The sequence below is a fragment of the Ursus americanus genome, chromosome 32 (genome assembly GCF_024610735.1).
Source record: "Ursus americanus isolate L20-20 chromosome 32, mUrsAme1.1.p, whole genome shotgun sequence".
In the NCBI taxonomy this organism is placed as follows: Eukaryota; Metazoa; Chordata; class Mammalia; order Carnivora; family Ursidae; genus Ursus; species Ursus americanus.
Genome location: NC_142158.1, coordinates 3292596 through 3318335, shown reverse-complemented (window position 1 = coordinate 3318335; position 25740 = coordinate 3292596). Strand labels below are relative to the sequence as shown.

Genomic DNA, 25740 nt, shown 5'->3' with positions numbered 1-25740 from the left:
GATCTTACGAGGGTTTTAGGAGCCCTAGGTCAGGAATCAGGGTCACAGACAAAATTTTAGAACAAAAGATGCTTCTAGTGTTTTCTCTCAATTAGGAAATTACAAGGGTCTCAGGAGCTCTGTGCCAGGAACCAGGGCCAGAGACCAATACATATTTTCTGTTACCTCACAGCCAGCATTATTTATGGTCTCATTTCTGATTAATCCAGTTAAGGTAAATGCCTGTAACTGGCCCATTTCTAGGTCGAATGGTACCGTTCATACTTGGGTCTACATTTGCGGACTGTTCGGTGCAGACAATTGCCGCCCCTCACCAATACTAATGTATTCATCTGTTCATGTTTGTCAGGATAGAGGATTGGAAAAATCTCATTTGGTCTTTGGGTTTTTTGTTTTAATAGCCAGTATAAGTCAAGTAATTTTATTACCCATTTGTATTTCTTCTTTTCTAAATTGTTTATTTGTATCTATCGCCTAATTTTTTTCCTTGAAAGTCTTTGTGAGAACTTCCTTACGTACTGAGAATTGGCTGGCATTGAAATCAGTGTGAAACATCTGGGCTGAAGCCTTTATCTGTTGGTGTAAGACCCTAGGACTCTTTCCTCTCAGTCGTGGAGGCCCATACAGGAAAAGGGGCCAGAAACTCAGAGTAGTTTGGAATGCTGAGCCCCCTACTTGGAGAGCAGCTGTTCTGGAAAATCCCACAGTCCTGTGGTGGACGTTATGGGAATGAGAAATAAACTTTTGTTAGAACAAAACAAAACAAAATCAGGGTGGAACATTGCATCAGGAACATCCCTGTCAGACAGCTTCCAGCTGGTCGACCACACGTGATCCCCTGTACCTTTGCTCCGTTTCCTTCTCTGTTCACCGAGTGGCTGGAATTGACTCGCCACTCGTTCTTGGGACGGAGTAGAAGGCAGAGCTCTGAAGCAAAAGGCTTTTGAATTTTTCAAAGCCTGCAATGTCAGTCTATTTAGGACCAAAAATATTTTTCTGTAAATAGACATTCCCCACATTTTTTGATGCTGGCCTTTCTGACCCCTTGTCAGTATCAGCCGTGTTCTCCATCACCGCTTCCTTATTTGCAAGCGTCAGAGCCTGCTTCTCTCTGTTCTCATGTCTCAGGGGTCCCAGGCTCCTCTGTGGCTCGTTTTTGTATTCCCCACTCGCTTGTTTTCTTTACTCTCAGTCCTTTTGAGTTCCAAGTTCCTTTCCCTTTGGGAATGTCTGGCATGAATCGTAGCAAATCTTCAATCACAACTTCTTAATTAAATGTTACTCATTAATTTCCTTGTAACTGGGTACAATTGACTTCTTTCAGTAGACTATAGGTAGCTCATGTCCTCTGTGTTTCCTTCCAATTTACTGACAAGTGGACATCACTTTACTATTAAAAAAAAAAGTCCCCATTTGTCTATTTATTTATTTATTTATTTGAGAGAGCTAGAGAGCAGGGGGAGGAGCAGAGAGAGAGGGACAAGCAGACTCTGAGCTGAGCATTGAGCCTCAGGAGGGGCTTGATCTCACCACCCTGAGAGCATGACTTGAGCTGAAATCAAGAGTCAGACATTCAGCCGACTGAGCCACCCAGGCATCCTGCCCATTTGTATATTTATATTAGCCTTTCAATATCTTGATTTTCTTAAAATTATGTAGGAAAAATATTTTTATTAGAATCCGTATCGACTTTCTCACTAAACTACAGTGGTCCTTATTTACTTCACTACTAGTACCCACTTCAGCTAAAAAAAAAAAAAAAAAGCCCTTTCTCTATTTCCCAAATTCTTTAAAACTAATATGGTGCAATAGCAGAAGCTAAAATGGATGGATTATTTTGTAAAAATAAGATTTTATTACAGTGAATTTTTAAAAAATGGGACAAGTAGGCCTGGGGTTGTGTCCTGAGCTCATTACGAATCTTCTTCTTCTAAGCCACTCAGCTATAACCTGTGTCCAAGCATCGTCCTGCATGAAGGTAGACATTTCGAATACTGGGTAATAATAAGTTCAAATAGCTCTCTGAGCCATCTTTCAAAAATATCCTTTCAGAAAAGCAATGGCCAGGTGAGCCAGTCTTGTCAGCAGACTGTCTAGAGGAGAAGAAAGCAATTAAGTTTGGAGAAATCCTTTCTCTGAAAAAAGGTGATATTTTCTCTGAACTGGCCTGTTTTAGGTGTTTTTAAAAGACAACTCTCTGTTTTCCCTGTTTTTTGATCCTAACATTTATTGCTGGATTAAAAGTAGATGAGTAAGTGGGATTTGAATGTTTTAACATAAAAGAAACTTTCATTTTTCCCTTTTGGACTTAAATTTTAGAGTGCTTGTTTTGGCCTTGGAAATTTATGATTTCACTCCCAGCGTACCCTGTGAAATACTTCACTGGTAAATTTCAGATTTACTAAGGAAATGAGGCCTGAAGGGTGTTGATGGCATTTTAGCAGGTATTCACTCGGTTTGGCTAAAAGAGCTCTCTGAGTTTTCTTATTTCCCTGTACTTATTTTTTAAAGCAAAAAGAAAGATTTCAGGGCACTTTAGTGGCCTGGCCCCTTTTCCTGTATGTAGAAGTTGTATTTGCTGGTGGTGAATCACAGCAAGTTGTTGGCTCACTGCAAGAATACGGGAGTGAAGCCACCATGTTAAGGATATTCATCCAATTTACTTTACAAATATTGTATAGATTTTCTGAGTATTGTTAGTTATTTTTACGGTTAGGAAGTAGAGACCCTCATAACTGACGTTGGGGAGATATGTGCAACGTGACATCTGATGAGTGCATTTCAAAGGCAGGACCTGCTCAGTCAGATGTCTGAAGGTGGTATAACATAGATGAACAGAATGAAGACTATGAAGAAAAGTTAAGAAACGTGGTTAGAGTGAGAAAGTTTACCGTAAGCGTAATTTACGTTTCCAGAAGGAAAGCGAGAACAGCAAAAGGCAACCGTTGAAGAGATGGTGGCCAAGAATTTCAGGCATGGGTGAAAGACCAGAATCTTTCAATTTGGGAAGTCCAGTGAAACCCAGGTGAGGTAGATAAAAGCAAATCCATGTCTAGAATCACATAATGAAAAGTGAAAAACACTGAGAACAAAGAGAAAATATTGCAAGGAGCCAGAGGGAGGGAAAAGCCGTATTACTTTAAAAAGACCAATATTAAGACAAGACAGCTCCCAGATCAACAGTGGGTGGAAGCTGAAGACAATGAAAATATCTTCATGCTTCTGAGAGAGCATAGAGTGTAAACCAAGAATGATATATCCAATAAGAACTAATTTTTAAGAATGAGGATGAAATGAAAAATACTTTCACGCAAACAAAAACTGAGCTAGCTTACTGTAACTAGACTACACTAAATAAACACCTAAAGGATATACTTTGGGGGCACCTGGGTGGCTCAGTCAGTTGAGCGTCTGACTTTTGATTTCAGCTCAGGTTGTGATATGAGTGTCGTGAGATCAAGCCCCACGTCAGGATCCACATTCAGCAGGGAGTCTGAGGATTCTCTCCCTCTGCCCCTTTTCCTCTCTCTCTAAAATAAATAAATAAATCTTTTTTAAAAAAGATATACTTTGGGACAAAGGAAAAATTATCAGAGAAAGGGTCTGAGTTGCAAGAAAGAATAACAAGCAGGGAAAAAGCCAAATGTGGATAAAGAGAAATGCTGACTATAATCAATAGAGTTAATGCCCCGTTTGTGCTATAAAATTAAGAAGAAATAAAATACTAGAAGTGAGTATTTAAGTCAATAAGGAATGAGGAAAAACAGTCTAAGGTCCTAGTCATATTCTGGAAAAGATTTAAGATATCCACATTAGACCTGCTTGTCCAGTGTATTCTCTGTTAACCACTTGTGGTCATTTAAATTTAAACTAATTAGCAGAGAAAAACAATTATCATATGATTTCTCTCATCTATGGAACATAAGAACTAGGAAGATTGGTAGGGGAAGAAAGGGATAAAGAAAGGGGGGGTAATCAGAAGGGGGAATGAAGCATGAGAGACTATGGACTCTGAGAAAGAAACTGAGGGCTTCAGAGGGGAGGGGGGTGGGGGAATGGGATAGGCTGGTGATGGGCAGTAAGGAGGGCACGTATTGCATGGTGCACTGGGTGTTATACGCAACTAATGAATCATCGAACTTTACATCAGAAACCAGGGATGTACTGTATGGTGACTAACATAATATAATAAAAAAACATTAAAATTAAAAAAAATGACATTTGGGGGAAAAAGTAAGGAAAAAAAAATAAAATAAATTTAAACTAATTAAAATCAAATTTTAAAAGCTTACAACTCAGTGTCTCAGTCTCACTGGCCGTGTTTGAAGCGCTCAGTAGCTGTGTGTAACTAGAGGCTCCTTCGTCCGTCAGCCCCGATCATCTCAGGAGGTTCTGTTGGACGGTGCTGCTTTAGACAGGAAGTAGAGTATCCATGTTCAAATTTCTCGTGTAACCACTGAAACAGAGGCACTAAACCAGGGGTTACACTGCACACCTGGAGGGGCATCAGGAAGTATTTGAGATTATTTTGGTTTGTCACAGCCACTTGCATTGGCAGGTGACAATGAACCTAACCATCCTGCAATATAAGGTTCAGTTCCAAACCCGAGGAATGCTCCTGCCCAGATCTAGTGACACAATAGAAGAGGCATCACTGGAAATAAAACAGATCATTGAATGATCCAATGTACCAGAAATACACAATTTCAAATGTGTATGAGTCTAATCCTATGGCTTCATGTATATTAGAACAAGTGGACACAATTACAAAGAGAAATTGACAAATTCACCGTTATGGTAGAAATCTTTGAAAATGACAAGCAGTAATTGGTCAAGTAAATTTAAGAAGTAATGGTAGAGAATATTGGATGACATGAACAAATGGAAAGCTATCCCATGCTCATGGATTGGAAGAACCAATATTGTTAAAATGTCCATACTACCCAAAGCAATTTATAGATTTAATACAATCCCCACAAGAATTCCAACAGCATTTTTCACAGAACTAGAACAGATAATCCTAAAACTTGCATGGAACCGCAAAACATCCCAGATAGCCAAAGCTGTCTTCAGAAAGAAGAACAAAGCTGGAGGTGTCACGTTCCCAGATTTCAAGATGTACTACAGATCTGTAGTGATCAAGACAGTATGGTATGGCACAAGAATAGACACATAGATTCACAGAACAGGATAGAGAGTCCAGAAATAAATCCACACTTTTATGGTCAATCTACAACAGAGGAGGCAAGAATATACAATAGGGAAAAGACAGTCTCTTCAACAAATAGTGCCAAGAAAACTGGACAGCTCCATGCAGAAGAATGAAACTGGACCATTTTCTTACACCACACACAAAGATCAACTCAAAATGGATTAAAGACCCACATGTGAGACCTGAAACCATAAAACTCCTACAAGAAAGCATAGGCAGTAATTTCTCTGATCAGCTATAGAGACATTTTTCTAGATATGTCTCCTCAGGCAAAAGAAACAAAAGCAAAATTAAACTTTTGGGATTACACCAGAATAAAAAGCTTTTGCACAGCAAAGGAAACCACCAACAAAACAAAACAAAAAGGCAACTTACTGAATAGGAAAAGATATTTACAAATGACGTATCTGATAAGGAATTAATATCCAAAATATGTAAAGAACTTCTACAAGTCAGTGCCAAAAAACAGGTAATCTGATTAAAATGGGCAGGGCCCCTAAATAGACATTTTTTCCAAGAAGACAGACAGATGGCCAACAGACACATGAAAAGATGCTGGGAAATGCAAATCAAACCTTACCCCTGACACAATGGCTAAAGTAAAAAAGACAAGAAGTAAGTATGAGTGAGGATGTGGGGAAAAAGGAACCGTCGTGCACTGTTGGTGGGAATATGAATTGGTGCAACCACTCCAGAAAAGAGTATGGAGATTCTTCAAATTAAAAATAGAATTACCGTATGATCCAGTAATTCCACTACTGGGTATTTTCAAAGAAAACGAAAACACTAATTCAAAAAGATACATCCACCCCTCTGCTTCTTGCAGTATTATTTACAATGGGCAAGATATGGAAACAACCCAAGTGTCCATCAGTAGATGAATGGATAAAGAAGAGGTATATACAATGGAATATTACTCAGCCACAAAAAAGAATAACATCTTGCCATTTGCAACAACAGGATGGACCTAGAGGGTATAATGCTAAGTGATATAAGTCAGAAAAATACAAATACCATATGATTTCACTCATATTTAGAATTTAAGAAACAAATTAACAAATAAAAAAATGATGAACAGAAAGACAGACCCTTAAATACAGAGAACAAACTGGTGGTCACCAGAGGAGAGGTGGGTGGGGGGAGGGGTGAAACAGGTGAAGGAGATTAAGAGTACACTTAACCTTGATGAGCACTGAGAAATGTATAGAACTGTTGAATCGTATTGTACACCTGAAACTAATATGTTATTAATTATACTTCAGTAGAAAAGAACAAAGAGAATAATAATGTATTAGAGAAATGAACATTTCAGATTAAGTACTAAAGAAGGAGAATATTGAAACAACAGAATTCTCAGTTCTGATCAAGTGGACTAGAATGATGTTAATTCTTTTAAGGATACCTGGAATATTTATGAAAAATGCCAAGGAGGTCATAATGAACATCACAACAGTTTTTAAAAACTATATTCTCCGGTCCCATTTCAAACAAAACTTAGTAGCAAAAGAAAATTTGGGCAAAAATCCAATTGTTTACAAATAAAATTACTTTTATTTATTAATCTGAGAGAGAGAGAGAGAGCATGTGCGTGTGCACAAGCAGGAAAGGGATAGAGCCCTAAGTAGGCTCCACACTCAGCACGGAGCCCGACACGGGGCTCCATCCCACGACCCTGAGATCATGACCTGAGCTGAAATCAAGAGTCAGACACCCACCAACTGAGCCACGCAGGCTTCCCTAGAAATTACTTATAACTAAAAGGTCAAATGGGAAAGCATGATTTAAATAAGAGGATATTCAGAATTAAATGATAATTTTAATAGTAATATCAGGACCTCTGAACTTCAGCTAATCTAGTACTTAGAGTGAAATACATGGTCTTAAATGCCAATATCAGAAGTGAGGAAAGGCTGGAAACTAATGAGCTAAAGCTAATAATTTAAACTTGGGAGGGAAGAGTCTTGATGCCTACAACTTGATTTCAAATGATCCAGAGAAAGAGAAAAGCAAATGTTGCTGATTATTATCAATTGCTGAGTTTTAGGAAAAGGATATGGATATTATCTCATTTTTTCAACTTTTCTATAGGTCCGGATTTTTTTTTTTAATAAATTGGGGGAGAAGATACAACCATTTTCTTTTAAGTCAGGAATAAAGCAAAGATGTCTGTTATTACCATTTCTATTCATTATATTAAAGATTGTAGCCAGTGCAATAGGACAAGCAAAAGAAATGAAAATTGTAAGGATTAAGAAGGAAGGTAAATTATTCTGATTTGCACATTTTATGATTTTATGATGGTCTACATAGAAACCCCAAAAGAATCTGCAGGTACATTATTAGGATTAGTAGTATAAAGTTGCTGGAGATAGACCAACATGTAAAAACTGATTGCATTTCCATATATCAGCAACAATTAATTCAAAATATCATTAGAAATAATTAACCATTTAAAATAGCAACTGAAAATTCTAAGGTACCTAAGAATAAATTTTAAAAAGATGTTTAAACCTCAGCGATGAAAAATTATAAAAACTTGACAAATTATAAAACTTGACTGAAAGTCTTTAAAGAAAGTCTAAAACAAAGTAAAATATGTGTCAGGTTTATGGACAGAAGAGTCAGTATCACAGGATCTTAGTTATTCCCAAACTCATGTATTATTGGATACAATTCAGTAAAAATTTGAACAGGTTTTTAACAGAACTTGACAAAGCTAATTCTAAACATATGGGAAAGCAGTACTCAAAAGTGGCTCAGACACTTATGAAGAAAAACCAGTTGGTGGTAGTCTTGCCCTAGCATATATTAAGACGTATCATAATTAGGACAGTATGCAGAGGTAGACAAACCAATGCGACAGAGAGATTAGTAGAGGAAAGATGGACTGTTTAGTACCCACATTCAGGGAGTCCCTGGGCTTGTAATGCTTTTTATATGTTTTTTAGAGATTGTTCCAAGAAGTGTGCTAGACCCTGGCAATAAAGGGTAGGATTTCACAATTGCCATCAGGTACAAGTTGTGTATCTGGAGTCTGGTGCCTCTAGCTCTCCTTGAACTTCTAAAATTACATGCAAAATTTTATACTAATTTTTCTGGATGAGTGTTCATCAGATTCTCGAAAGGGTTCTTTCACACCCCCAATGATTAAAAGGTGCTACATTCTTGACCATTTTATGACACATTTAATTTCTGAGGCCCCCACTGGATACTATATGATTACCAAAGAGCGTCATCAAAGCTTGGGGTGTAAAGGGCATACGGGGAGAAAAGCAAGAGCGTCTCTTCAAACAGGTAATGCTTGAGCTGAGCTGAGTGTGGAGGAGTGCAGACCATTTTTTCTGGCTACAGAGGGGAAAAGAAGGACTCTAGGCCAGGAGAATGGTGTGTGCAAAGCATGGAGACAGAGTTTGGGCCATCCTGTGGGGGACTGCAACTATAATTGAATGGGAATAGTTACAAGGGGAGTATAGAAATATGACAAGAAATGAAGCTAGCAAGTTGAGCAGTTACCAGATATTTCAGGGATTTCTGTCCTATGCTAATGAATAATCTTTTGACATATTTCTGCTTTTGAGGAAGCATGTAGGAGTAAATTTAACATGTTTTAGAGGGAGATGTGGTGAACAGGGCTGAGGTGGGTCGAGTCTACGGAGACTTAAATTTCTGATCGAGTTTGGTACCTTCACAATAAACACTTTGTGAGCACAGTTGATTTTGCTGCTGTAGTTACTGCTTAGTGAAGGGTAAGGGGAGGATGAAGTGTGTTACAATTGATCTTTCCATGGTAGAAAACGCAGGTGAAAATGCTTAACAGATGGAATTATACATGCATGATCTGGATTATGTAGGTGGTTGTAGATAAAACATTTGATTGAGAATCGTTGGAATGTAGGTAGTAATTTGAAGCCATGGGAAGGATGGATGTTGAAGAATATGGTTTGGTGTGCAGAAGGCCATGATACTTGGAAGGAGATGCTGTTTTAGGATCTGAGCTGGGGGCTGGACATCAAGAAGTGGTCAGAGGCTTCATTGCAAACTTACCCTGACATTTTTTCTCCCCTTTCTACCAACCCCATCACTAGAATGTCTGCCATGGTAGCCTTGGATACCACTGACCCAAGGGGACAGGGGATGAAAATTCTAGGTTAGAAAGAGAGAAAAAGGATGCTTCTCTGGGTAACAGGTGGGGGCATTGGAAGAGGGTGGCCGGAGTAGGGATCAGAAGATCTGAGTCCCTATCTCACCTGTCCCATTAACCAGTTAAATGAGCTCAAGCAAATCACTTACCCTCTCCAAGACCTGATTTCCTTGCTATAAAATGGATTTGTGAAAACCAACCTTTGCTTAGAAGGTTGTCGTATGGATCAAAGGCTACCATGGATGATATTCTTTGGTGAAATATAAAGTGCTGTATTGTCATGTTGGTCAGTAGTGGGCTAGAGAGGGTCGTAGGGGGCTCACTCTAAAGCCACTGTTGAATCGAATGCCTAGGGCAGGCTGAAATTCCTTTGTATAGGGTCGAGGTCATGCAGTTATCAATTTGTAGAGCAGAAAGAGGTCTGAGAAATGATTTTGTAGCGAGAATGCAGAGATCTGCAAAGTTATCCTGTGATAACATTCCACAGAAATTTCATGTCAGGGTCTACACTGGAAGCCAGGCCTCCTCTCTAGGTGTGAGATTCATTCTAGCCCAATTTGCACTGTCATGCAGCGGAACCTTCCTGAAAGTCACAAACATATTGCTGAACTTAACAGAATCCAAATAGCACATTGATACAGGAGGTTTTTCTGATCAGGAGTGCTAGACGCTACTAGTCTGGACCAGAGTGTGTTTATTCCAGTGCTAAAGAGGAAGATAATTTGTCTTAAACTGACTTATTTGCATTGCTTGAAGCTATCCTGGAATTATGTGTGAAATCAGTAATTAGCATTATAATAGGGACAGAGCAAAGCTGCTGTCGAAGTAATGAGTTGCTTTTGGACACTTATCAGGTGGCCGCCTCCTCCGCCTCCTCCCCCTCCTCCCCGGTTTTCCACAAGATCTTTATAAATGTCCTGCTTCTCTACTGCTTATCCCACAGCAGAATGAGGGGTGGTACTAGTGGGATGGGGCTTGTATGTGAATATGGGAGCAGACAGAGCACTGGACCAGTCTGCCCATAATGGTACCTCATTCGTCCTTGTTCTCACTGGACTAGTAATGGGATCAAGCTGCCTTCCCCAAACTGAGATCTTACTGTTGAAAGTAGCATCTTTGGAAACATGATATTATTTGTGACAGGCTGAATTTTTGTCGTGTGCTGGCATTATACTGAACACTTCACATGCGTAATGTCATTTTATCTTCAATAATCTCAGGAGGCAAGAACTTTTTTATTTGCCATTTTATGCAGGAGGAAAGTAAAATCGGGAAATCAGTAACAGCCCAGTGTCCCTCAACTAGGATTCAGACTTCTGTCTCACGCTGATGCGTGTTACGCCCTTTTTCCCACTTCCCAGCCTTGTCATCCATCTCTGGCAAGTGATTTAACTTCCCCTTGCTCACATTCTTCAACTTCAAAATGGGGATCACAAGAAATGCAGCCCCCTCCCCCATCTTCACAGGTGTCAGAAGGATAAAATGTGCAGGAACATTTTGCTCACTCTAGAGTTTTGATTGTTCTTTGGCAAGTGCCCAGTAAATGGTTTTGTCTGTCATTCATGCTGTTTCTTGTTGTAACAATGGTAATTTTACTTAACACTAAAGCTTTTCTTTTCAAAGCATATATCCATGGGTTTTTTCACTACCAATGTTTTGACAGAGCTATTGAAGGGTTCAATTTGGGGATTCTGTGATTTGCAAAAATCACGCAACAGTTCAAGTGCGATACATTTTCTAGGGGTATCTGTCACTTTATTTTCTAGCAGCAGGGAGAACAGTCTGGTGTGGTAAGTTGGTGTATAAAGGCTTGATACGTGTCTTCTTTCATCTTCTCCCGAGAGCCTTGGTGCTTTGTGCAGCCGGCGCACTCTGACCCTTCAGATGCCAGCCCAAAGCTCGGGTGGGTCTGCCGGGTGATTTAAAGCAATAACCCGACATCCGCAATCATTCAGCAGGCACAGGCCCCCCCCGGAGCAGCTCAGAATCCTTGTTCGTTCTCCGAGACTCTTGTATCCCTGTTCTCGGGGGGCTCAGCGTCATGTATGACCAGCTCTTGACTTTCTGCCCCCCTCACCCCGCCCCGTGCTCTGACGTCACCTGTCCCCTCCGCTGTGCTGCGTTACAGGTGTTGCTTGAGTCCATGGTCGATGCCGCCGAGGACCTTTGTCCCAACGTGATGAAGAAAGCCCACATTCGACAAGACCTGATTCACGCCAGCACTGAAAAGATTTCCATCCCACGTACCTTTGTGAAAAATGTCCTGTTGGAGCAGTCTGGAATTGATATCCTTAACAAAATTAGGTAGGTTGATGGTTAAGAAGCCGAGGCTCTGCAGTTTCTGGGAACGCAGTCGAGGCAGCTGTGAAGAGTGTTATTGTTGGCTCTGGCCATACGTGATGTGTTAGGCGTGTCTGGTGGGCAGTCATTGTGTAAAACAGAGCTGCGCACAGATGCCTGGGTTTATACGTTTCCAAAGTTAGACGACCGCAGACATGCCTGCGTTACGAAGAGCATACAGCTATCTGCTCTTTTTCGGTGTTTGATTTTTAATAGGGAGTACATGTTTGTAATCCCTGTTTTCGCCTCCTGAAGCTTAACTTCCACCTTTAGAACTTACTAACTTGAAGTTGGCTCTCTGCCACCGTGCTGTTCTGAGCAAATGCACAGCCTAGAGATAGGCAAAGAGGCCCGCTCTGACCTGGCCGTTTTTTCCTCCTGCGCTCTTTGGTGGGTCTGGACACTGTGTATGTGCTAATGCTGGAGTGTTGACGTACATACCACGTGCTTGGTAAAGTTTGAAAAATATGCCAAGATACAAATATTGAGAAAGTGTGATCACCAAACAAACTTTCCTCCATTTCCACCTAGAAACTCTGGGTGGTTAGCAGTCTAAATGATACTCCACGAATCTTCAGTGTTTCTCTGTTGAGGAGTCAGCAAACTAGAAACTAAATTCAGAAATATTTTTAAGTTTCCCCTTTAACTGTTTCTGAATCTCGATAAGAATACTTAGATGTAGCAAAAAACAAAAACAAAACCCCAGCTCTTATCTGAAGACCTGGGAGTTGTGTTAACACAGAATGAATGATGTGTAGCCGAATGAGAACCTGTGAGAAAAATGAGAGTTAAAATAAGCCAGAAATGATGTTATAACCTAGATATGGAAGGTATATCATGGAACTTTGATGACTGAGGAATTCTGCAATGATGGGACAGTCTTGGGTCTAGGGTGCAGCTGTCCTGTGTGGGGGGTGTGTGTGTGAGTGTTGGGGTTTCTAAAAATAAAAGACACTAATGCCAACCCAGTGCAATGATAAGACTTGAGCAATGAAAGGCCATTTAGAAGATTTACAGGACCCCATAGATCAGTGATTTTATTGACTCAAGCCCTGACTAGGTATGCTTACATATTTTTGCAACCCGTAGTTTTAGGATTTTTATGGAAGCCCCTTAAGTATTAAGGAGGAAAAAATGCATTGACCACCATTCTTCTGTCCTAATGGATTGAATTACCAAAGGATCATACTCTGTGCCTTTACCAGAGTACCAAATTCTGTCAGTTATGGTCACTTCTTTTGAAGATGGGCTAATTCTGAAAAGGGAACAGCAGGCTAGAGCTCCTTCTATCAGTGAATCACTTCCATGTTCGTTAACTCCTTGCTTGGCTTTTTATACCGCGTTGCTCGGAGCACTGATGGAATGAAAATGCAAACGTCCACACCTGTGTATACATCCAGATAGGGCTGTTGCCTACGCAGCTTACGTGGAATCGTTTCCTCTAGAAAGTTTGCGGTTTGGAAGTTCAGTAAGGAGGCGTATTATCCAAGTAACAAAATGATAGAACAATCCTGAAACTTTTTTTTTTTTTTTTTAGTGCATTTTAAAGGATCTTTTTTGGTGCTACAATTTGAAACAGATAAATCACCCCTCCCCAACTCGGGGGCATGGGAGAGAAAGAAATAAAACGACTGATTCTATAGTTTCATGAGGAAGTAAAATTCCCAAACACGCCTGAAAAAATGAGAGGAAGTACTTGTCAAAATTAGATTCCCAGTCCCCCCTCCCCTCCACCCCCACCTCCTGCCCCAGGTTTGGGGTGGGACCCAGTAATCTGTATTTTTGATGAGACCCAGGTGAATCTTATCAGCAGACACCTCTGGGGAATCAAAGTAAAGTATTAGATAAGCCCAATAGCGCCCGAGACCTTGTTTCAGAGACAGGAATTAAAGAAACATCCTTTTATCTTTAGCCTAGGAAAATTTCTAATGTAGACATCAAAGCCTTAGTGCCTCCCCTTTTTACGGCCATCTGAAATCTGCCTTGGCAGAAAAATCTCAATGCAAATGACCGCCTTTAGGTTAGAAAGGTTTTTCCCTGTTCCACAAATACACTTTCAACCTTAGCTTTAGGATTAAATAATTTTATTTTGATAACTCCTTTCCCTGCTCTAAAAACTTTAAAATTCTTGACTTCAAAAGCAGACCGAACTCACAAGGTGAGTTGGCGCGTGGGTCCGTCTCTCCAGCACATTCACCTTCAGCTGTACTGGGCGTTTGTGTCCGTTTGTGCGCACGTGCGTTTCGGTAGGATTATTCCGACGGAAGGCACACAGGTGGAATTTGAATTCTGGCGAATACCAAATAGCTAAAATGCAGACTGAAACACGAGCTGGCTGATGGAGACCCTCGTGGCTGACTTGTTTATTAGTAAAAACTCCAAAACTAGTGGGTTACTTTCGGTTGCCTGGATGCCTTCTTAAGGTCAGGCGAGAAACCCCGAAACTGCATGTTTTGGGAATCTCTGTTCATAAAAGGCAGGAGACAGGGAATTTGTAGCAGTTTGAAGTAAAACGGGGAATACAGCAGAAGCAGTTCAGTGTGGTACCATTGGATTGGTCAAAAGTTTTGTATTTTTTTGAAGGCGGGGGACATGCATATTAAAGTAATAACCAAAGTTTAACAATCAGACTAGACTTCCTTAATTTGCTGCAGCCCAGGTTTGTTTTCCTTTATGTCAATGGAAGAATTGTTCCTCACCACATGGTACATCTGGTTCCCATTAAGTTTGTCTTTATCCAGATGTTGTTCATTTCTACCACGAAATCTTGAGTTTTTGAGATTGCAGAGGCAGGTTGAAATTGGTCAAGCAAGTCTGTTACCTGTGTGTTTATGTCAGTGTTTAAGGCTTACTGTTGGAAATCCTTAGCCCTGTTCACACGTTCTTATATTCCATTTTCAAAGACAAAAGCGGAATCAGTTGACCTTATCAACACAGCATCAGGGGTGGGTGATGTTTTTCCCTTGCACAAATTAAAATGCTACTGTGTCCTTCTGCTTTTCACATAGTGAAGTGAAGCTGACAGTGGCCTCCTTCCTGTCTGATCGTATTGTGGACGAGATCCTGGATGCACTGTCACACTGCCATCATAAACTGGTGAGTGCGGTGGACATCCTGAGGGGGACTTCCGGTTGTGGTCTGCTGTGACGCCGGGCAGGCTCCAGGTTGGGAATGCGGCTTCTTTCCTGCATCTTACTCCTTTGCAGCTTTATGGACCAAGATCCTACTTTTCCTCTCCTGCATTGCTTCCAGACAGTTCTAGAATATGTTAGAATCTCTCCAGAGGGAAAGGGGAAGGGGAAAGGAGAAGTGGTGATATGGAGAGATTTTGTTGTCCATCTATAACGCAGGTCAAAAGTTTGGTTAAGATAATGCTGAGACCGAGATCTAAAATTAAGATACTTTATTTAACTTTTGTGTGCTTATTTTGTTGCTCTCCGTTATGATCGTTTGAGAATGAACTACTCCGGAAAACATGGGGTGAGGGAAAGGAAATATTTGGAGTCCAAAGGAAGGCCAGAGTAAAATGGACACGTTCTAGGGATTGGTAGCTGCCCAGCCAGGCCTCTTGGATGTAGCTGAGGTAAAGAAATAAATTGGCTTCGTCTAGAGACTGGTTTCATCAAGGTAGAAGACTTTACTTCCAGTACTGCTGCATAGAAAGAATATATCAGGAACTTTACGTGTTTTCAACTTCAGGAAGTCCTCTGAGGCACAGATGAAGGTTTTGTGACTCCTTACATCTCGTGTCTCAGACATTTGAGCAATGTGATGTGACACGACCCTCTCAAGCAAGTGATGATGTTCTCCCCAAGCAACATTTCTGGTTAACTGCGCAGGCTGGAGATAGCCAGCTTTGTGGCACTGAATTGTTGGTGACGCCAGAGGACACCACAGTGACAAGAACAGTAACTGCTGCCTCCCCAGGAGGCGGACAACGTGAATATTTTGAAAAACTGATTTCAGAAAAATACGTAGGCTGGCCTCTAAAATTAAAAAGGTAGGACAGGCGTTTCCAGCGGCGTCACTGAAAATACTGCCTGTAGCTGGAGCTGGCCCACTAACCACCGGACGCCCGTCCCTGACAAGGTTAGGTCAACCACCAAGAGGAAACATGGAGAAATTTCTAGTGCAATTGGAGATGGCCACAATAATAACACAAACACATGTTATTTCTCCCAAGTTTCGTTTTTATTGTATTTTACCAATATATCAGTTTGTGGCAAACTGGAAATATAAAAAACTGGTTCATTACCCCAGAGACTTTAAGAAGCACTGGCTTCTAGTTTATGGCACAGGAAAGAGCTTTGTTAGTGTTTAGAGCTCCCAAGTCAGACTTTTCCTTTTTTAAATAAGCAGAAACAAAATCAATGGAGCATCCTTTATAGAAACAGTTTCTCGATAACCCACAGCTGCAAGAATGGCCTCAAAATGCCTCCTTGATATTGTGTCAACATGACTGCACTTGAGCTCCACGCTGAAGGGCTGAATTGTTCACTTTCTTTGCATTTGATTGAAAAATTTACTCAGAAAATATTAACTTTTTTTTTTTTTTACAATTTAAAAAAGAAATGAGTGGGCACATTTTTGTATTGAACTTTATTTTAATATTCTGCTGATTTGGATTGTAGGAAGAGAGCTTAACTGCTGTGTGAAAGGAATAGTACCCAAAAAATGGAAACTTCGTTTTCAAAGACATTCCAATTACATTAATATATTCTCCAATTTAAGTTTAGAAATGCTGCCGGAGGTTCCACGGTATTGTCAACTGGTTCTCATCATTTCAAAAGAATTAAATCAGGGGCGCCTGGGTGGCTCAGTCATTAAGCGTCTGCCTTCGGCTCAGGGCGTGATCCTGGCGTTCCAGGATCGAGCCCCACATCAGGCTTCTCCACTAGGAGCCTGCTTCTTCCTCTCCCACTCCTCCTGCTTGTGTTCCCTCTCTCACTGGCTGTCTCTCTCTGTCTAATAAATAAATAAGTAAATCTTAAAAAATAAAAAAAAAGAATTAAATCAGAGTTCCTGGTGATGAATCAGCCCAGGACTAGAGTTTGTTAATATCAGCCCAGTTCATTCTACCTCTTATCCTTAATGTTTTTAGGTTTACTTAAAACATAACACTGGAAATTAATAAATCCTATCAAATACGGTATTCATTACCTGAAAACAATGAAAGTTGGCAGCAATTACAGTTTTGTTATCAATTTCCTTCCTTTCAGCCCTTTAAAAACAGGAAAGGTTGGAATCATTTTATTTCCCCTAATTAGATACTTTTGAAGCACTAGATATAGAAAGAAATTATTTCAGAGGAACTATGAAATAAAATTAATAAAAAGAACACTCCGTATTTTCTTCTACACTATGTATTGTCATTTACTAAAGGAGGTTTTATAATTTCTTGCTTAAGACAATCCACCCTTCAAAGATAATAAGAGGTAAGTTCTTGTAGGGTGAAGGTATTAAGAATTGTCATTAACCGCACGCAGATAGAACCCTTCACCGCGCCACCTTGTGGAAGGTATCTTCCAGAATTCAGCTAACGTGCTCTTCCCTTACCTCTGGCGCTTTTTCTCCTTGTACCCATCTTGGCTCTCTTAGGCTGACCATTTCAGCAGACGGGGCAAGACCCTTGCTCAGCCAGAGACCATGGAGATTGAGCTGGCTGAGGAGAAGCCAGCCAAGCGCTCTGCCATCACGATGGAGGAGCTCACAGAGATGGAGCGTTTGGAAGATCTGGATACTTGTATGGTAAGACACATCCTTTGGTGACACCATTACCCCATCACCACTGGGCTTTGCTACTGATTTTTTTTTTTCTCTTTTTGCGATCTCACCATTACAAACCACACCCAAATAGAACTCCCTTCCAGAGATCATTCTTTCAGAAACTTGTTGCTCACAGAGTATGTTAATGAAGCTAATAAAGCTGAGGTGTTGGGTCCCCACTAAGGCCCCGTACCTCACTTTGGATTTGTTATTTTGTAAAATTTCACTCTATTTCATTTTGTTCATTCTGTATTCCAGTGTAATTAACAAGCAGTGTAATATTAGTTTCAAGTGTGCAATATAGTGGTTCAGCACTTCCATACATCACCCAGCGCTCATCACAACAGGTGCCCTCCTGAATCCCCATCACGTGTTTCCCCCTCCCCCACCCCCCTCCCCTCTGGTGACCATCAGATTGTTCTCTAGAGTTAAGACTCTGTTTCTTGGTTTGTTTCTTAAAAGTTTTCTTAAAGAGTACTCCCATACCCCCTCCCAAGGAAATGTTCCAGAAGTTTCAGTGAGCATAAAACCTAGATCTGTCCCCGTAGCAGCAGTGGAAAGAATTCCCAAATTCATTAGGAGAAATTGATTATTTAACTTTTGAAGGTCATTTGTGACAAAAAATATTTTTAAGTAAGCCCTTAAAAATGTGGGGAGGACTTTTTCCCACACAAATATGTAGGATGACTGTTTCTGTCTTGGTCCTATCATTTTTTATTTCCTCTGGTGCTTTTTCCTGTTTTTCATTTACACAATTTTGGGGTATCCTCTTAAATTTGCATTTCCCCTTTCGTTTATATTCTATTTAATTCCCTTGACATGCCGTGCTTTAAAAGATGGAATATACACCTACTGTATACCTAGCAGTAGGTCTTCATTCCTTCCTCACTTTCTGAATTTCACATGGTGTATCCATCTGGCCACGTAACTAGAGTGTACAGCATGCTGATACTTTTTTTCCCCCCCTCTGAGGACAATTTTACTTAAGTTCCTGTTTCATTATTTTATAATGTGTATTATTAGTATAGTTACTTCTTACTTTACCATAAAAATAGTTGTATGTGCCTCTCTATTCAATATTTTTATGTTTCACTAAAATAATTCATCTTTTAGGAATTCCTCATAATCTGAGAGAGTGCCACTGAGACAACATCTGGGCTACTTCTTTGCCCAGATGTTTCTACATCAGCTAATAATTCTAGTAATTTTTAGGTTCAGTCATTGTCAGGAATGATACTTGTTTTTAACTTTCAAAACCAAGGATTTGATGTGCCCACTATTATTTTTCTAGCCCAGAAGAAAAGGTAATGCTTTAAGTAGTTCCTTATTTATAAGCCATTGTTGTCTGTTCAAGTCTGTGAATAAAATAATTGAGAACTCTCCAAATAAAACCCTATCATATATAAGGAGGTTAACAAAGCCGAAAATATAATCCTAGATTTCAAATAATATTCTAGTATAGCTAAAAGTGACAAATCATTTGCTATATAACAGTGTAAACTTACAAGTGTATTTGGTCTATGTGGGAGGAATTGTCAAGTTTTTAAATAACTTGCCTAGTATATTGTAAAATGTATGTTTAGTATTTTCTTAACATTGTTTGCATCTTGAAGCTATGGAAGTTAACATAGGGTTAACATAGGGTGATCATTCCAGAAAGCTCTTAGGCTAACCCTAAAAGAAAATATGTTACAGGAAATAAATATGAAAATTCAAAATTAACTGTACATGTCACGTTTTCTGCCGGAATAATTCAGCATGTGTGAGTTGAGAAGGCATAGAGAAAACACAAGCTAGTTAGATGCATTTGTAAGTTATGTGGTTTAGGATGAGAGAGTGTTGGGTAAGAAGGATAGGCTTAGCTACTGTAAGGATAGTGTTGCTTTTTCTTTTTTTAAGATTTTATTTATTTACTTGAGAGAGAGAGAGCACAAGCAGGGATGGGGTAGAGTGAGAGGGAGAAGCAGGCTCCTGGCTGAGCAGAAAGCCCAATGTGGGGCTTGATCCCAGGACCCTGAGATCATGACCGGAACCGAAGGCAGACACTTAACCAACTGAGCCACCCAGGTGCTTCAGAGATGGTGTTTCATTGTATAAACTTTGTTTTTGTTTAATTGACTGATTTGGTTTTGTCATGTGAAGAAAAAGGTGGTTGTTCTTAAATAAAGTGGGTGGGGTGAGAGTAGAGGAGAAGAATCATTTCTTTAAATTTATTTAAATTTATTTTCTATTAAGATATGATTGACATATAATACTCTTTTAGTTTTATTTACTTATTTTTTATTTTTTTTAGGGGTTATGTATTTGGAAGAGAGAGCGCATGCACATGAGTGGGGGTGGGGCAGGGTGAAAGAGAGACTCTTAAGCCCACATGGGGCTCGATCCCAGGACCCTGAGCCAAAATCAAGAGTCAGATGCTTAACCAACTGAGCCACCCAGGCGCCCCTTTACTTTTTTTTTCTTAAAGATTTTATTTATTTATTTGACAGAGAGAGAGACAGCCAGCGAGAGAGGGAACACAAGCAGGGGAAGTGGGAGAGGAAGAAGCAGGCTTCCCAGTGGAGCAGGGAGCCTGATGCGGGTCTTGATCCCAGGACGCTCGGATCACTCCCTGAGCCGAAGGCAGGCGCTTAACGACTGAGCCACCCAGGCGCCCCTACTTATTTATTTTTAAAGTAAACTCTACACCCAGTGTGGGGCTCGAACTCATGACCCCTGAGATAGGAGTCTCAGGCTTTACTGACGGAGCCTGCCAGGCATCCCAACATTGTTTTACTTTTGGGTGTATGACATAATGATTTGATGTATGTAGATATTGTATAATGAGGACCACAGTAAGTTTAGTTAGCATCCATCACAGCACATGTTCCTTGTGGTAACTTTTATGATCTCCTCTTAGCAACTTTCAGATATGCAGTAGGGTACTAACTATACTTACCAGTGGCGTACATTACGTTCCTAGGACTTGTTTATCTGATGGCTAGAAGTCTGTACCTTTGTTTAAAATGCAGATGCGGATTATATTTTAAAATGGAGTTGCAGGACCACCGTCAGGACCAGAGGGCAAAACCACGCGGCAGGCGTGCCCAGCCTGGAGTGGCTTCTGTTTTATAAATACGTTCCCGTTGCTTTGACACAGAGGAAGCAGGAAGAGACAGAGGTCTCTCAGAACCATGCTCTTAGGATGGCCCAAGTTAGAAGAGTCCTTTTCCGGTTCCGACCGCCACGGAGGCAAGCACTTAGGGCCGTTCAGGACACGAGCACCTGTAGCATCGGGGGACGGAGCAGGGCCTTAGGCGTCGAGTGGGGTAAAAGAGGCACACGGGACGGAGCTCTCTATAAAAGCCTAAAGACACGGGCAGAATTTTTAAGGCATGAAAATCACACTTTTTTCTGTTCCAACTAACGCTTTAATCATTGTTTTAACTAGGCTAATGACTTGTTAAGTAGCAGGAAACCAGAGCTGAGTTTGCTGTTAGTTTAATGAGAAAGAAGGTTTGTGTGTAGAAAGCGCGCGTCAGTGGATTTGTGCTGTAATGATTTTCTCGGTACCCTCAGCCCGACCATCGATCGTACGCCACCCACCGACAGCAGCTCCTCCAAGTGCAGGGACCCCTCTCCTAAAGAAACTCAATTTTCTGAGCTTTGGACTTTTTACCCTAAGCCAGTGGCAGAAATTCAGAGCTAATTGGAAAGGAATAGAGGATTCGTTTCACCTTCTAAAATTACCCGCCCTGCCGTCTTTCATAATCAAAGTGGCAAACCACTTGTGTTTCTCCTCGACACCCGTTACCAAATATTCAGGCTGCGGTCCTCGTGTGGTGCCGTTCTAGAAGGGTCTGAAGAACAGATTTCCAAGGCAGAGACATGCCACTTGTGTTGGTTTTCTAAATGAGCCTGGGCATCGTCCTTGGCCGCATCTCTGGCTTAAGTGATCCAGGAAGATAGGACACAAGGCTAACTGTCATGTGGAAGATTCCCAGAAGGAGAAGTGCACCCCGTGCCTGCCGACAGCCTTTCCCACGTAGAACTGTGAGCCCGGGGCAGGTGGAATTTGTGCCACGCACACAGCTCGAGCGCTGGCAAGTGTGAAGCCATAACTTTGCTATTACCCGAAATGTTGGTTGGTAGCCCAGAGCCCCATGACACTTTCCCTAGGGCATTCCAAAGGAACTTGGACTCATCACCGACCTTCTCCTCAGAGATTCTACTTATAGACTCAGGATCCTGGCATTTTTTTGCCTGTGATGTTCATGACATCTGCTAAATCTATTTTTGAGCATTTCTTTAACAAACTTAGTAGGCAATCTGGGCATCTCTCTTTTCCCTACCCCCAGATATCTTATCACCATGTTTCTTCCATTTCTCCCTGGCCCAAAAGTCAGTATCATTTCAGTCCTTATGTCTCTGTAAAGAACCAGTAGTTATAATCACACTGAGGAAGGTTTAGTGCCATAAATTAGAGATAGAAATTTATGTTAGTTGAGTTCAAGGGTTGCCTTTTTGGAGATGGAAACAATGTTCTATATGACTGATTTCTACTCTTTGTCTAAGTGAGGGCTGAAATTAGGATGAGTGGTTTGAAAGGCCCTGGTATCTGCAGGGAGGGGGGATGCCGGAGACCTTCTCATCAACCTTAATTTCATCATTGTTGAAGGAAAAGGCAGTTTTCTTTAAATAGAAGGGCAGAGTTAAACTCTATTCACTTAAATAGTTATCTCTTTTTCTTTTAGCTAGAAAGAAATGAAGAAGTTGTCTAGTTCAAGTGGGGGTGTCATGGGGGCCGGGGAAGGCCTGGATAGAACAAGAACTATTAGAGTAACCTGCGGACAGTTTCCAGCCTGTGTCCACTCTCATAGCCCGAGATTCTGATGTCAGTTTACGCCAGACAGAAAATCAGACGGCTTAAGAAGTCGTCTTCTTCATTTAACACTCAGATGTCGTCCCTATGATGTGCTAGGCACCGTTCTTAGCTCTTTATGAAGAGTAATCAGTTCAGTCCTTTCAACCACCTATGAATGGTAGATATCATTAATATCTTGTGTCTAACAAGTGGGGAAACTGAGGCATAGAAGAGTTAAGTAACTTGTTCAAGTGATCTGAGGTCACCTAAAGGCAGGCAGTTTGGTATCACAGTATATGGACCTCATATACGGTGTATTTCTTATATCCAGAATTAAAGTTTCGTTTAGATTGCATTAGACTTGCCTTGCTTTGTGTAACATATCTGCTTACTAATTCCAGACTAAATTGATATGTGAACAGGAACACAAGTGAAAGCTGTGCTCCCTATAACCCTAATGTAAGCCTGTAGGATTTAAACATGACTGGAAACCGCTGTGTCCAAAATCTGACACGCTGCACTGTTAGAAATGAATCTGCCCACTTCGGGCTTACCTGGAATAGTCCTTGTCTTTTCCATTTTGTTGGCGATAATGATTCATTAGCTTTCCTAGGTACTTACAATCTCAGCACCCATGCCTTCTGTGTCACGCCGAAACGTGTATTTACTTAGCCTCCTGATTGTCCGTAGACCACCTGTTCTCTCCTGCAGTCAGGTGCTCGTAGGAAATCAGTATTCCCAGCTGTCTCTTTCGACTTCACTTTGTCATTGGCCTTTGGGGTATTGAAGGATGCAGTTCACATTCTACTGATTAGTTAGCTCAGTGATTTATCGCTATGTATAGTTTACCACCTTTACAGAATCACAGAAGCTCAGGGTTTAGGATCTTGTGCCAAGTGGGGGAAGAGCCAGTGTCTGCTCCTTAGCATAACTAGCTCACTAATTGTATGTAATTCTTTCAATTATTTTAATGAGTGTCATACCCATTTTAAACCAAAAGATATTCATGCAGAGAAGCAGTTCATCTATTTCCTGCTATTTCCTAGGAGAAGAATTTTAAAAGGCTTGAGTTATTATAGAGTCCATCTTGTGAATCCTTTTTTCCATGACAAAATAACAATTATTTCCCCTTAACAAATTCACCCTCAAATTTTCATATCTAATTTTTAAGCTTTTTTTAAAAGATTTTATTTATTTAGTTGAGAAAGAGAGTACGGAGAAAGATGGGGAGGGCCTGGGGGAGAGGGAGAAGCAGATTTCCCTCTGAGCAGGGAGCCCGACATTGGGCTGATCCCAGAACCCCGGGACCGTGACCTGAGCCAAAGGCAGATGCTTGAATGACTGAGCCACCCAGGCACCCCTAATTTTTAAGCTTTTTAATGCAGATTAAAATTTAGTGAAGATCCATTTGTCTTGGTCAAAATACTTTTTAAAAAACAAATCACCTCGAAAAAAAATCACCTCAATTTTAAGTACCAGCAGTTATCAGTTGAACTAGTCTATTAATATTGCCAAGTATAAACTACTGAGTCGATATTTCATTTAAACTAGCCTCACACATGTTAAGTAGGTGCAGGAAGTTGTTCAAGCCCTAGTTGTGAGCTTCCTCTTATAATTTTATTTATTCTGTAATGTCATTTTCTTATTAATATCACTTTGGAAAATGGAGGTTTAACTTTTTAATCACTGCAAAGCAACCTATGAAAACCTCTTGATTTCCAAATATTAATTTTCAGAACTATAGTACGTCTGTATAGTGTAGCTGGAATGGGTGTTGTATGTTCCTCAAAGTTTCTAGTAATTTCTGTGGCAGTCCTTTGTGGAAATGCCAGGGGCACCCCGCAAATCCCCAGAGAGGTCACCGTTCCCTGAGGACCGACAGTTTTCTTAATCTTTTAATTTTTAACTGGCATCAGTACTGTATGCAGAGGCCCTATTCCAGGGAGCTCCCTAGAGATGTGCCCCCAACACCTTTTTCAGAAAGCTGAACACACAGCATTGACCACCGTCAGGAGCCCCCAAGAGACAAAGGAGGCCCCATGGGAAATCCCTGTGACACCCTCCCATTTCTACAGTCATCCCTGTACCTATTCCCAGCAGGTGACAGAGCAGCCCCACCGCTCCCAGATGAACCAAAATCCTGAGGAAGAAGACGGGGAGGACTTACTAAATCCCCCCATAAAATGACTTAAAACATTAGCTAGCTGTGTCTAGTCAGGGCATTCCAAAACCACCTTCCAAGGCAGGCATCTGACTTGCAGAAGATGTAATAATTCTTCTGAGCTTAATTCTGGACATGTAATGATAATTTAAAAAGATAGTTTTGGTTTCCCTCATGAGTTAAATTAAGCGGATGACCCTAATAGCCTGTGGATTGATGAAACAAACAAAAAACATTCCATTGTTTACCTGTGTGTGTGTTTGTAGGTGACACAGGAGTATATTTATACTTCCCTTGAACAGGACATTTTTTTAATAAAGTCCTAACTAGTTAAGTCCCTTACAAGCAATCACAGATTTAGTAACTCCTGGGGATAGTACAGTAGAACCAATATTAGATGATTTCTCTAAAATCAGTCCCACATGGCAACCCTTAGAAACTTCCTGTTTGCAGAGTCCGCACGTTTGTTTCACAACCTCTGTGTTTTGTCAGAAAGCTCCGGATTATCATTCCTCGCCAGTGGAAACCAAAGAGCAAATCCCTGCAGGATGAAAGATGTTCTCTTTAATTTCTGAATTGAACAATATTTTTGTTCAGATATTCAAATCGTAGAAAACAGTGCATTTACATACTGTGTGTGTGTGTGTCTGTCTGTCTGTCTAACAAAGAAGGTGAACAGTCCTTCAAGGCGGCTTGCTTACCCAGGAGCCGGGGGGAGAGGAAAAGGCTGGAACAAGGTGGCTGCTGGCCTGAGAGCCCAGGGAGGTGGCAGGAGTATTTCTCACTGATGAAGTCTTAGGTAGTTTTGAGCTCTCGAAAGACTCCCTGAACGAAAAATGCAGACTAGTGGCCATTTGTTCATTCGATAAATGCTTATTGCCCATCCACGGTGAACAATAGTCTCGGCTTCGTGCTAGAAACGGAAGGAAGGAACCGGTACAGCACCCACCAGTTGGCTACGCTGAAACGCAGGAGTGGCGAAGCTTGAGCTGGGCATCACAGAACTGGCATCTGTGTAAAGCCCACACCTGTATTTGCTTGGGTGTGGAAAGATGTGAGTCTTTCACCAAAATGAGTTCATCAAGAAAGGCTGGAATTAGTCCAGAACGCGTCTTTGAACCCTCTGTCACAACCCACAAGTGACTCGTGAAATCAGTGTCATGGTTTTGGCCAGGAGTTCAAAAAAAACTCCTCAGAAGTGAAACACAAAGCATTATGAGTATAAAGGACCAGATTACACCAAATGTTTGTTTCCATTATACGTACATGTACGGTAC

The 25740-nt window shown here is 40.9% G+C and overlaps 1 protein-coding gene across 3 annotated transcripts in view; it reads left to right on the top strand.

The window, feature by feature from the left end:
• CARMIL1 (capping protein regulator and myosin 1 linker 1) overlaps nucleotides 1-25740 on the top strand; it is a 304280-nt gene that overhangs the window by 223236 nt on the left and 55304 nt on the right. For all 3 annotated transcript variants that reach the window (XM_045800481.2, XM_045800480.2, XM_045800482.2), the window contains exons 27-29: nucleotides 11482-11657; nucleotides 14702-14789; nucleotides 17292-17441. In XM_045800481.2, the coding sequence (XP_045656437.2) occupies nucleotides 11482-11657; nucleotides 14702-14789; nucleotides 17292-17441 (414 nt within the window). The remainder of the gene's footprint in view (nucleotides 1-11481; nucleotides 11658-14701; nucleotides 14790-17291; nucleotides 17442-25740) is intronic.